Source organism: Aspergillus fumigatus, chromosome 5, assembly GCF_000002655.1.
Source record: "Aspergillus fumigatus Af293 chromosome 5, whole genome shotgun sequence".
Lineage (NCBI taxonomy): Eukaryota > Fungi > Ascomycota > Eurotiomycetes > Eurotiales > Aspergillaceae > Aspergillus > Aspergillus fumigatus.
The window spans coordinates 3,079,993-3,091,417 of NC_007198.1; the positions used below are offsets into that span (position 1 = coordinate 3,079,993).

At 50.0% G+C, this 11,425-nt stretch overlaps 5 protein-coding genes and 1 non-coding gene across 6 annotated transcripts; 2 read left to right on the forward strand and 4 right to left on the reverse strand.

Moving 5' to 3' along the window:
* Positions 1 to 513: 513 nt before the first annotated feature.
* Positions 514 to 3,500, reverse strand: AFUA_5G11910 (mRNA splicing protein SYF1; the record flags this gene model as incomplete). Its single annotated transcript, XM_748367.2, has 5 exons — positions 3,253 to 3,500; positions 3,074 to 3,190; positions 2,968 to 3,021; positions 868 to 2,879; positions 514 to 808 (listed from the first exon to the last, which is right to left on the reverse strand). The coding sequence occupies exons 1-5, from the start codon at positions 3,340 to 3,342 to the stop codon at positions 514 to 516; spliced, it is 2,568 nt and encodes an 855-aa protein (XP_753460.2). The 5' UTR covers positions 3,343 to 3,500.
* Positions 3,501 to 3,551: 51 nt separating this feature from the next.
* On the forward strand, positions 3,552 to 4,660 carry AFUA_5G11920 (H(+)-transporting V1 sector ATPase subunit D). Its single transcript, XM_077804858.1, has 5 exons — positions 3,552 to 3,855; positions 3,919 to 3,929; positions 3,995 to 4,424; positions 4,481 to 4,585; positions 4,638 to 4,660. The coding sequence occupies exons 1-4, from the start codon at positions 3,785 to 3,787 to the stop codon at positions 4,530 to 4,532; spliced, it is 564 nt and encodes a 187-aa protein (XP_077660994.1). The 5' UTR covers positions 3,552 to 3,784; the 3' UTR covers positions 4,533 to 4,585; positions 4,638 to 4,660.
* A 450-nt stretch (positions 4,661 to 5,110) lies between these two features.
* On the reverse strand, positions 5,111 to 5,977 carry AFUA_5G11930 (U1A/U2B'/SNF family RNA-binding protein; the record flags this gene model as incomplete). The annotated part of the gene is made up of 2 exons (XM_748365.1): positions 5,111 to 5,505; positions 5,605 to 5,977. 2 exons carry the CDS (start codon positions 5,975 to 5,977, stop codon positions 5,111 to 5,113), a joined length of 768 nt encoding a protein of 255 aa, XP_753458.1.
* A 271-nt stretch (positions 5,978 to 6,248) lies between these two features.
* On the forward strand, positions 6,249 to 6,319 carry tG(GCC)7. Its single transcript has one exon. It is a non-coding gene (tRNA).
* Positions 6,320 to 6,479: 160 nt separating this feature from the next.
* Positions 6,480 to 10,318, reverse strand: AFUA_5G11940 (tubulin-specific chaperone D; the record flags this gene model as incomplete). Its single annotated transcript, XM_748364.1, has 4 exons — positions 6,480 to 6,586; positions 6,639 to 6,724; positions 6,856 to 7,200; positions 7,251 to 10,318. The coding sequence occupies 4 exons, from the start codon at positions 10,316 to 10,318 to the stop codon at positions 6,480 to 6,482; spliced, it is 3,606 nt and encodes a 1,201-aa protein (XP_753457.1).
* A 309-nt stretch (positions 10,319 to 10,627) lies between these two features.
* On the reverse strand, positions 10,628 to 11,365 carry AFUA_5G11950 (ubiquitin carboxyl-terminal hydrolase; the record flags this gene model as incomplete). Its single annotated transcript, XM_748363.1, has 1 exon — positions 10,628 to 11,365. One exon carries the CDS (start codon positions 11,363 to 11,365, stop codon positions 10,628 to 10,630), a length of 738 nt encoding a protein of 245 aa, XP_753456.1.
* Between the last annotated feature and the right edge of the window lie 60 nt (positions 11,366 to 11,425).

Here is an 11,425-nt window from a genome sequence, read left to right on the forward strand (position 1 = left end):
TCTGGCTCCTCCTTAAGAAGTCTCTCTTCGACAGAAAGAATCTGTGTCCTGTCTCTAAGCGCAAGGACAAGCTCACTCATTTGAACTACAACAACGAATGAGTCCTTGTAGCAGAATTGGCTCCAAAAACTTGAGATGTGGATGGAAACAGATTGGCCTTTATACACGCAAAAAAAAGTATAATGCCATCTAGAAGCGCTATCGCACCCATGTGAGTGAAAACAAGAACAAGGAAAACTTGGTAGTATGACAAGACAACGCGGCTGGTTCAGATCCAGTGTCCACAAATATTTCGACCAGAACGACAGAACCTACAACAGTCGGATGTCGCAAACGAGAAAGACGTAATGGGAAAATGAGCGATTGACATTCATGTACGTAGGTATGTATGCGACTTGTAGCGCGGAATGAATTTCCAAGGAGAAAGGTGCGGGTAGCCTTTTGAAAAATTGCGATGTCGATTGCCGGCGGCGGGGATACAGAGACACGAAATAAATGTGAAAAGAAAAACGACTATTCGGCATCCATATCATCATCAAGATCAATAGCGTCTGGGTTGACGGGCGCAGAGGGTTGCGGCTGCTGCTGCTGACCCGGCGGAGGGGGACGATTGCCGCCCTCGGGTCCAGTGCTGGCGGCAACGAAGCCGATGGGGGCGCGAGCTTGCCGTTCCAGCGCTGCCATGGCGTCTGCGCGCTCCTTAGAGGCATCCGTGCCTGCTTCCTCGCCTTCCCTCTCCCGGGCGCCTTCCTGGGCGCGTTGCTGGCTGCGGGCGATTGCTTGGGAAGCAATGAAGTTGACATCGGTGCTGTTTCAATTGATATTAGCATGTTTTTAGATTTCATGTGTTGGTCAGGGTTCACATACTTGTACTGTGCCTGAACACTTCGCTTGATACGAAGCATCTCCTTGAAGGTATCTTCGTTTCCATGTTGGACCTCGAATGCCTCCCACTTTTGCCAGAAGCCGGCGTTGGTACGGGGGTCGCAAAACTGAGAAGCGTGTCCGTAGATCGCACGTGCGCGATCGATTTCGCCAAGTCTCCTTTCCATGTCTGCGAACTTGAGGCACATCTCCTTGGCTTCCTGGTCTGGCAAGGCCGCAATGGCGCGTTCATAGATAGGCCGTGTGGATGTCAAACCAAAGTTGGAGGCAGACTTGGTGATGTAAAATTCAAACATTTCAAATCTGTCCTCGTCGGAAACTGCTCGAGTTGCACGCTCATAGATTCTCATTGCGTGTCGGGCCAGACCCCGTTCTTCTTCAAGGTTGCCATACATCAGATAGAGTGGCTTTGCGAACTTCGGGGGACATCCGTCAAGAGCCTGTTCGAAGAGGTCTCTCAATCTCTCAATGCCAATCTTCCGATCCACCGCCTTGGTGAGGTAAAGGTTCCAGAGCTCGAAAGCGACCGGATAGCTGAAGAGATCCAGTCCTCTTTCGTATACTTTGAAGGAATCCTCAAAGTATTTATGCTCTTCCAATAGGTTGGCATAGTTGACCACAGTCTGAGGTGTTGCGATGCGCAGTTCAAAAATCCTCTCATATACCTTCCTCGTCTCTTCCAAGGTTGCAACACTCTCAACCAGATCCACGTAGAAACTCCAAAGCTTCCAACTCTTATGAACGCGCTGCTGAGGCGAGAGAGTTTCATCGAAATAGTCCACTGTAGACTTCTTCGGTGCTTGCGTAGCCTTGGCCATGATATCGACTGCCTTATCGAAATTCTCACTTCGAAGTTCCATCTCGGCCCATTCGCACCATGTGTCTGCCAATTCAGCGACAGATTTGAAGGGAACTTTGACAGCCTTGTCAAATATAACTCGGGCCGTGTCCAAATCTCCACCACTCTCGTAGAACTTGGCGTAGTTGACCCAGAGTTCAGAAAACTTTCCATGAGCTTTCTTTGGGTTGATAGCAGCTATGGCGGCGGTGTACGTGTTGACAATTTCTTCTTTGTTGTCACCCCACAGAGCCACCCTCTTCTCCCATTCAATGACATTGTTGGGATTTTGCCGTAACAGGACATCGTTGACAAGGAATGGCCGGCGATCCATAAGTTGTTCAAATCTCAGCATTCGTAGATCAAGATCAAAATCAGCGTCTTCGTCAACATTCCCTTTATCAGCCCGGACCGCTGCGGCCTCCATCAAGCTTCCAATGATCGACTCTTCAAATTCAACATAGGCGTCGAATATCAGGGTGAAGTCGCGGACGGTCATGACGGTGGTAATACCTTCTTCGAACACATCGCGCGCTTTCTCAAAATTACCCTTCGTGATCCAATAAGTCGCCAACCCAGCCCAGAGCTTCCCTCTCTGATCCGCAAACCGATCAATTCCACTCCGAAGGATGGCATCAACGTCGATGCCGACTTGCGGACCGGTCCGAATTTGCTTCGCTTTAGAGACGAGCAGATCGACCATCTCAGTCCAAAGCTGAAAGTTGCTCTTTCCTTTCTTCGACTGAAATCGCGGATCGTCCAGGATTTCCATGTACCGCTTGACCGCTTCGGTATACTGACCCAGTTCAACGAGCAACTCGATATAATCTTCAGCATTTTCCGGATGAATTTGCATATAACGAGCCCATATCTTCACAGCTGTTTGTCCAGATGCTGAGCGCGCAAAGGCTTTGTACAATTTCCAGATCCGGTTGTGCTGAGTGATCGGTAGAGCACGAAGCGCGCGGTCAAATGTCCTTCGAGTCTGAGTCACCAATGGTTGTTGTAGCAGAAACGACAGATACATCTCCCAGATTTTCGGCATTTTATTCAGCAGTATGAGTGCTCGTTCGAAGAGTGCATTCACTTTCTGATATTCAGCGCGGTATTTTGTCGCATTACGACCCCGAAGGTGGTTTATTCGAAACTCCAGATACTTCGAACCGTCAGTGAAATCATTCATTGCTATGTTTTCGGAACTCATGTAAGGAAAGCGACCCAGAGAAAAGACCGTGTTGACATACCATTTTCCAAAGCTTGTATGATCTGGGAAGCTGTTTACAGGCACGCTCCATAACCTAAACCGATCTATCAGCATGCAATCTCGGAGAAAATGGAGGGGAATCCTACAAAGGCCTGCTCGTAGAGTGTCCCATTCTGCTGTTTGTATTCGATGTAGGCAAGCCATGGTTTGATGCTGCCAGGAGCCCGAAAAAGATCCTGTTCATAGACAGTGTCCTGATCGGCCTATGAGCAAATACAGAGTCAGCATCAAGGACTGCAATGCTCAATTCATGCATAGAGCTCACAATCAGGTAAAGGTCTGGCCTTGAGGCAGCCGTTCGGTCCATCTGGGCGTGTTGCCGGTCAGATCTTGGAGGCAGGAGTGTCCCTGGCATTTCGCCACTCGTTCGAGCGGGACCAGCTCGCACAGTCCACACAGGGTCAGAAAAGGGAGGATCGCATGAACTGGAGAGCTTCTTGTGGTCCTTGTCGCGTTGACCAGCAAAGATCAAGCGCCGCAGAACGTGAAGTTGGACATGAGCACGTGACCTTCTGTCATGCCGCAGCCAGGCGGGCAGAAGTGGCCCAAGCTTCTTCCTCTATCGCGCTGCGTATCATCGTGCCAATGAGAGGTCCAAGTAATGCGCCCTGCTCTTCCTTGGTGGAAACATCTACTTTGAACGTCATTACCGTCAGTTAATCATTTCCCAGCCATGTCGGGTGCAGTGGTATGTGTCTTACTCTTTGTCCGGACCGCTTTATCCTTTCGCTGATTGATATGGGTGTCCTTATCAGGGCCGCGAGCCAGTCTTCCCAACCCGCCAGTCGCTGGGGTTGATGAAGAGTAAGCTGAAGGGTGCGGAGACCGGTCACAGCTTATTGAAAAGAAAGAGCGAAGCCCTTACGAAGTAAATCCGCTATTCCTGTCTTAGCATCTATCTCACTTGCTGATAGTGTCCGTCCAACTGCAGGCGTTTCCGGGGTAAGACAGCTTCCCTGACAAGATAGCACACCCCGCCATTCCTCGAAGCTGATGCTGTATAATAGAGATCACCCGACGCATCGATGAAGCGAAACAGAAGATGGGACGGGTTATGCAGATCGCTGCATTCTCCCTGGCCGAAGTGAGCTACGCTGTTGGAGGAGATATCGGCTACCAAGTTCAAGAATCAGCCAAGCAAGCACGATTTCGTGTGCGGGCCAAACAAGAGAATGTCTCAGGTGTTTTCCTGCCGCAGTTTGAGAGCTACACAGAGGAAGGGATCAATGACTTTGGCTTGACGGGTCTCGGAAAGGGTGGCCAACAGGTCCAGCGGTGTCGGGAGACATATGCTCGAGCGGTGGAGACATTAGTGGAACTTGCGAGTCTACAGGTACTGGATCTTTATATGCGCTTCGACTCGTTTGTCTCTAACATGCGGTATCTAGACTGCGTTTGTGATCTTAGACGAGGTTATCAAAGTTGTCAATCGACGAGGTGAGCACAATTAGCTTCCGCGCTTGATGGCACTGAAACGCTGACCAAGACCATAGTGAATGCGATGTACTGTTTGCGCCTGAATATAGACCCGAATATATAGACTGACCTTTTGATTAGTGAGCACGTCATTATCCCTCGAACCGAGAACACTATCAAATGTAAGTAGCTCTACTAGCTCTTTATCTCTCCGATTTCTCACCATGCCCCAAGATATCAATTCGGAACTCGATGAATTGGACAGAGAGGAGTTCTACCGATTGAAGAAGGTTTCAAACAAGAAGCAGCGGGATAGTGCTGCCGCTGATGCCGAAATTGTAGCTACTAGGGAAAGGGAGGCTGCGGACAAGCGGGCCGCTGAAGTCGAGGCGGTGCCAGAAGTCCCAGACGTTCTGGGGGAGAATGAAGACGCCGATGTCATTTTCTAGAGTGTCTGCGCTGTTTCTTTGGGCAATGTACATTTCTCAAGCATGTTTTGTTCGTCGCTTTACATTCAGTTTTCATCTATCTCATATTGGGGGTATCACTCAGACACAGGAGGCCAGAGTGAAACGCAGCTCTGCGGATGAATACACATCATTTTCTCCATGATCAAGACCAAAATATTACAGAATAGAAATGAAACAACCTTCCTAACGCCAGAACAAGTTGAACCCGATGCCCAAGGCTGCTCGAAAATGAGTAGTTCACTGTCTCTGATAGGTGACGCGGATAGGCTTGCCATTGTCCCCCATAGGCATGTTCGCCGTAGCCTCCTTCGCGCTGATAGCACCAGACTCGTTCTCGTACTCGACGAAGGCAATTCCTTTTCGGCCAGGAACCAATCTGACTTCCTGGAATCCTTCGAACCGACCAAATATAGCGGTAAGGCTCTCTTGGTCGGCGGTGTCGGGCAAGTCCCGCAGGAAAAGAATCTTGTTGGGAGGAAGGTACTCGTCGGGGATAACTGCTGCCGCTGCACCGCTGGTCGGTTTGAGGCCCGCGCCCTTGACTGTCTTGGCTGGACGCGCTGTGTCGGCTGGGCCAGGGGGACGCTTGAGCTTCTTCTGAGCTTCCAGAGCTTCGTGGGCTTGTTTGCGCTCTACCAGAAACAAACACAGTTAGTGAAAGACACACCCCAATACCAAAAGCAACAGACAAGACTTGAAAGGGAAAAAGGAGAAGGCCAAGAAGAACGCACCCTTCTCTGCTAATCGCCTCCGCTTATGGACCTCAAGCTCTTCTGTCCCGCCCTCTCGCAGAACGGTTGCATCGCTCTTCGTTTTCGCATAGTCGAGAACCATCGGTTTGTCGAAAAGCTCAAACCCGTTGACCTCCTCGATTGCGCGGGTGGCGGATTCGACGTTGTCAAAGACAATGAACGCCTGGCCTTTGGCCTTCAGATTGGTCTTCGCGACGATCTCCACGATATTGCCATACTCAGAGAAGATCTCTTCCAAGGCCACCTTCAGCTGGTCGACCTTGATGCGTTCTTCTAAATTACGGACCTGTTTGGTCAAGGATGTTAGATGCGCTGTTCGTTCGTTGTAACATGCAGACGAGGAGACACACATAGACACTGCGGAGCGTAGCTTTGGTTAGCACAATGTAGCTTCCAAGGATTGGATAAGGCAATGGCTACTCACGTAGGGTTAGGGGGAAGAGAGGAAGTAGTCGCTGGTACTGCGGACATGGTTGCGACCGCTGAGCCCTTGTTGTGAGCTTGGATGTTTCAAACTACTGACTTTCTGTATCGAGCTTCGGAACTTGTATTTGATCTGAGATAGCTTACTCCATCTATAATTTAGGCTATGTGCAAATTCTAATGTTCATTATCATATAGTAGCATCATTGGTCTAGTGGTAGAATTCGTCGTTGCCATCGACGAGGCCCGTGTTCGATTCACGGATGATGCATGAGAATTTTTTTTCTATCCCTCGGCGCTGATCACCGTCCGCTCATTCACTGGTCTTGAATTCTCTCGGTTTGATCATTCTCGTTTTGAGCTCTCAGCGATCATCAGAAAGATGTATTTACAGCTCTATTATTATTTACAGTCGTAAAGTCGCCCTCAAATTATCGACTTGACCCTTGAGTTGCTTCGGGGGCTTGGTCCAATCCTCGTCCCTCACAAGGTCTGAACCTGTTTCCATGAATAGGTAGTCTGCTACAATTGAACGGATCTATAGCCGATCAGTATAGGAGTCCATGTCCAAAAGGTGTTACACTACATACCCTGGGGAATGGATGCAAGAGCATTGAGACCATCTTCTTCAGGACCTCTGCCCTTAGGTGTCCCAACCGACACAGAGGCGCATAGGCTTTGATTGCAGCTTCAAGCCTTGCCATATTCGTGGTCTTAAAATGTGCCTTTTGCATGAGTACGAAGATCTTTCGGAAACTACATCAATGTCAGCCGATTCCATCCAAGCTCTTCCCGTCAATAACGCACCTTGATTCAGACGCTTCAGTCACGGAGGAGACATAACCATCCACGAGAAAGGCTGCAAGTTCCATTGACGGTATGGCGTAGCGGTCATCGTGTAGATTATCGCTCAATATGACTCCAAGGTCCTTCAAAATGGCAAGCACTTCGGTCTGCTGCTCCGTCCCATTGTAGCTGCCGAGGCTCTGCACCAGTGCTAGGCGAGTAGAACGGACAAGCCCTTCAGCACCCGCAACCGCAGATGTTGCCAATCCCTGAAACAATGGTAAGCGTAGCCAATCGATCGCCTGCAGCTGAAGTAATTGGACGAAGTATTCGGTGGAAGACACGTGGCTGAAATGGTCATATTTTCTACCTGGATCAGCATAGGCGCTACCGATTCAGTAATACTTTTATCTTACTCCAATAACGGTGGAAAGTCTTCCGCGGACGCCCAGAAATCCTGTAGACACATCCAAGCCTGTAGCCGGACTTTGTCCAACTTTTCTGCAGCAAGCCGGCAAAGACAGCCCACTATACTCCGAGCATAGATAGAGCGAGATTCCGGACGAGATTGATATCGAAGGATAATCTTTGCTGCTTGAATTGCCTCCAGTCTCAGCAAGGACCCTACATCGCCTCGCCTGTCGGTTGTGTAGTCATTCAGAAAGCTAATGATATGATTCGCAATGTCCTCCGTGATAGCTGCCCTGAAGTCAGCAGATTGTTTCATTTGATATATGTTAAACTCACAGATATAGGGCAGAACCCCTGTAGTCAAGCCCTTGACCGCTGCTACCCTCTTCTCGATCAGCTCCTCCTTATCAGTGCAGCGAAGCAACGTCTCAATCACAAACTGTCTGAAAATATTGTCAGGTTCAAGCTGCCTGAACACCGCCCCTAGAGCCGAGATCTGCCCTCTGCCCGTTGGCAGCTTCCAGGTAGCACGAATGTGTGCGAACCAATCTTGTATCGTTTCCTCCTGTTGAGATGATGGTAGAAGAGGGAAGAACTCGGATACAGCTTCAGATGATGTTTCTATAGCAATATCTTCACTGCGGGATAAACATAGCAAGAGGGTCCCGTGTGCTCTGTCCAGTGCAGTAGATGATGGCTGAGAACAAGTAGGTTCAATTCCTTGGGTAACTGATTGGGAAAGCGAACGAATCAAGCACGATGTGGCTTCAGCTGTCAACTCCGGTCGAGAAATCTGGAGTGTTAGGTCATCCTTGGTAGGGCCGACTGCAGAGCTAAAAATGTCCCAGAGGTCAGTAACTTGCCGGGCAACGAGAATGGCTTCGGATTTCTCCTTGCTGGCCGCCGCTGTGGCTTTGTGCGCATTAAAGGCATCTACTGTAGCGGAAATAGACAGCAAACAGCCATGTCTCGCTTCAACGTCTCCACGAGGAAGACTCGATAGCTTATGCCGTAATCGGTGAAGCACTACGCTAATCGTCCTGCACGATTGGTGGATACTGAGTTCTCCGATTGCTTTTGCAGCCTGTCTTCTGGACTCAGCATCAGGAGACCCGATTCCTCGCCAGCCCAAGAGAGATTCCACAAGGGGACTCCAGTAATGGTGACTTAGTGCAGCGGTGGCTTTCGCAACGTCAATCATCGCTCGTGATCGTCTCGCAACTGCATGATAATCCACCACCTGAACCAATGGAATTCCCTCAGTAATGGTGTTGGGATGGCGGCCAATCAGCTCCTGCAGAGCAGCAGAGGCGCCTCTTCGGATATTTCCTGAAGGATCCATACAAGCGGCACAAACTAATTCTGTTGCCAGCATCTGCAAGACGCTCTTTTCATCTTGACGCGACGCGGTGCTTATAGTTTGCGTGTCCAAGGTCAACAGTTCCTGGGTTGTGTATTTGCGAGAAATTGCCCATATTCCGAAACACGAAGCATCTCGAACGCCGGTGCCTACCGAGCTTCCCGTAGACAATCTTTGTTCAAAATCGAGACCGGAGACTAGCGGCTGCAGTACATGTGGAAGTTGATGGGTTGGAGGAGCGCGTCGAAAGAGTAAATGCCCCAGCGTGAGTATCAAGCCTTGCCACCTTTGCGCATCTACCGCATTCAGGTTTCGCTTAAGTAAATGCAATCCGATCTTTCGCGCTTCGAACGGTGCGACAATTGTGCCATCCGACTTCTCGTAAAGTATATTCTCTTCTAAGGAGCCAGTGACAGCCTCAATGACTTCGGACGCCATGGCCGGGTCCAACTTTAGAGTGATGATACTGAGTGCTTTGCTTGCGGCGAAGCGGACAGGTGTATCCTTGTCGGCGAGAGACACCAACAAATGGTCGATTGAATCTTCCAGAATCGAAGAAACTTTGTCCTCTGAGATTGGGCTCTTTGTTCTTTCACTAAGTGACAGTGCCATGACTGTCACAGATCGCAGAATCTTGATGATAATCTTGCGAGCAAGAGCAGACGAACTGATGATCTCAGATACACCCGTTCGCTCCTGTGCAATATGCAGAATGCGTTCAAAGGTGGTAATGATCAAGGGTGCGAACTCATCCACCTGCCCTGAAGCGCCCAATCGTCCCAGGAAAGACAAAACGCCGATACACGTATAGACAGAAGGAAGCTCTTCGCTTTTTCCAGGATCCAGGACTGCAAACGCCCATTCTGTAAGATTAGTCAGGAGCCCAAGGGCTTGCATATCCCGCCGCAAAATCAGCCGCGCAAGCAAAAGCGTGGCAGCCTCCCGTTCTTTGCCAGGGACATTGACATATTTCAGTGCCACCGAAAGTAGAGACTTTGCTACCATTGGCGCATGCGCCGGTAAAGGCTTGATTTGACACAGATTGTCGAACGGTACCGGGATATCATCCGAGGACAAGGAGGCAAGGTCAAAGGGGGCGAGCAATAAATGTGAAAGCCAGGTCAGCATCACGTAGCGCTCCTCCCAAACGAACTGCCGCGAAGTTTCCCCATAAGATTCACCCATCGCGAGTGCATCCCACTCGATAAACGCCCGCAACATATGATCAAGGTACTTAGGCTCATTGTTCAAAAAGCGACTGATAACTTTGACCCCGCGGACCTTGCAAAAGGTGTAGAGAAGCCGACAGATGGCCCGTGGCAGGGGATACAGTACCTGCTGCTCAGAACTGGGGGCTCTGGAGCCATATTGGTCACGATACTTGACCAGGTAGGCAAGGAAAGCATCCACCAGAGGAGGTAGAAGCTGCTGTAAATGTGGGTCTAGCAGCTGCGGCCATTCTTGGAAAGGCTCAAGCTGTAGAGTAACGCTGTGAGCGAAGTATATCGACAATCTGTAGAGATTAAATGCTCTTACAAGGTTTATAAGTCTCTCTGCCTTGGCAGCATGTGTCCATCTTCGTGGGACTCGAATACTTTGTCTCTCCTCATTCCGCGGTTTCCAGAGTAGAGATGGCAGCTTGGCGGAGAATTCCTTGACCAAGTCACCGGAAGCTCTCTGTAATTTGATCTCTCTATCATCATTTTCATCCATGCTGGAATTTTTGCACCATTAGTGAATTGTGCTTCTGCGACTCTGCCCAACAACAAACAGCGGGGAGACATTGGTCAGGGACAGAGTCACGTGATATATACTGCACATGTCAAGTTGGGGCAGAGAGCAGCAGGATTTGACCACAACAGAAAAGGCAATATGGCAGAGCAAATGCTGTTCGAATGAGAATCTCTGAAGGGTTGCTAAGCTTGGTTGGCACTACTCTTAAGAAGTAGATTATGAATGCGATGACTCAGCTATGTGACTTGCAGACACCAGCTGTCAGTGTGGCCAATTCCCAGTCAGAGCCTAAGGCCTGCGAGCCAAAGCAATGCAGCTAAAAAGAAGGTTCTTCTCTCCTCCATCCGCGTTCAACTTGAGGATCCTCTTCAAGCCCATGTCAAGCGCTCGCGGACTGAGAACGTCCTCGTCGTCAGCAAGAATTCCTCTCTCCAGAGGACCCTTCCTCGACCCTTCAAGCTCCCAGAGCTTCCCACCGCTCTTGACAAAACTCACAAAATGCCCACCATTACGCTCCCGCGTCGGATCTGCATAGCTGTCGCCGGTCTGCTCGACCGACTTGTGAGCAAGTTCGAATGGCTCACTGTTGTACAGCAATTCGGCGCGCTTGGTCATGTCCAGCGGTATGGCGAGGCTGCGTATCGCCGCGAGATCGGAATCAGGCTTGATATAGTCGGCGGCCGGGCCGTTGACCAAGCTATGGAGCAGACCAATCGAGCCGCAGGCGTGGCCGATGGTCTGCTTGAACCAGATGACCGGCTCGTCTGGGCCGGAGCCAGTGTAGGGTTCTTTGTTGGCATCTTCGGCCTCGCGATCTCGTTCCCAAGCCGGTGTACGTGGAATGATGGCGAGCAGAGCCATGGCAGGTCGAGGGATATGTGCGAGTTGTTCGGGTTCATCCAGGGAATAGACATCGTAAAATTGGAGCTCTGATGATAGACCCAACTTTGTTGCCAATTCGTTCATTACGTCGGGGTTGTTCTCTGCCATTTGCGATGAGTCTCTTCTCAAAGACAAGTGGTCCATAAGGGCCTAGGTCCCGTACCAAGCATTATCCACGTCTTCTTTTCCATTTTGGGGAATCAT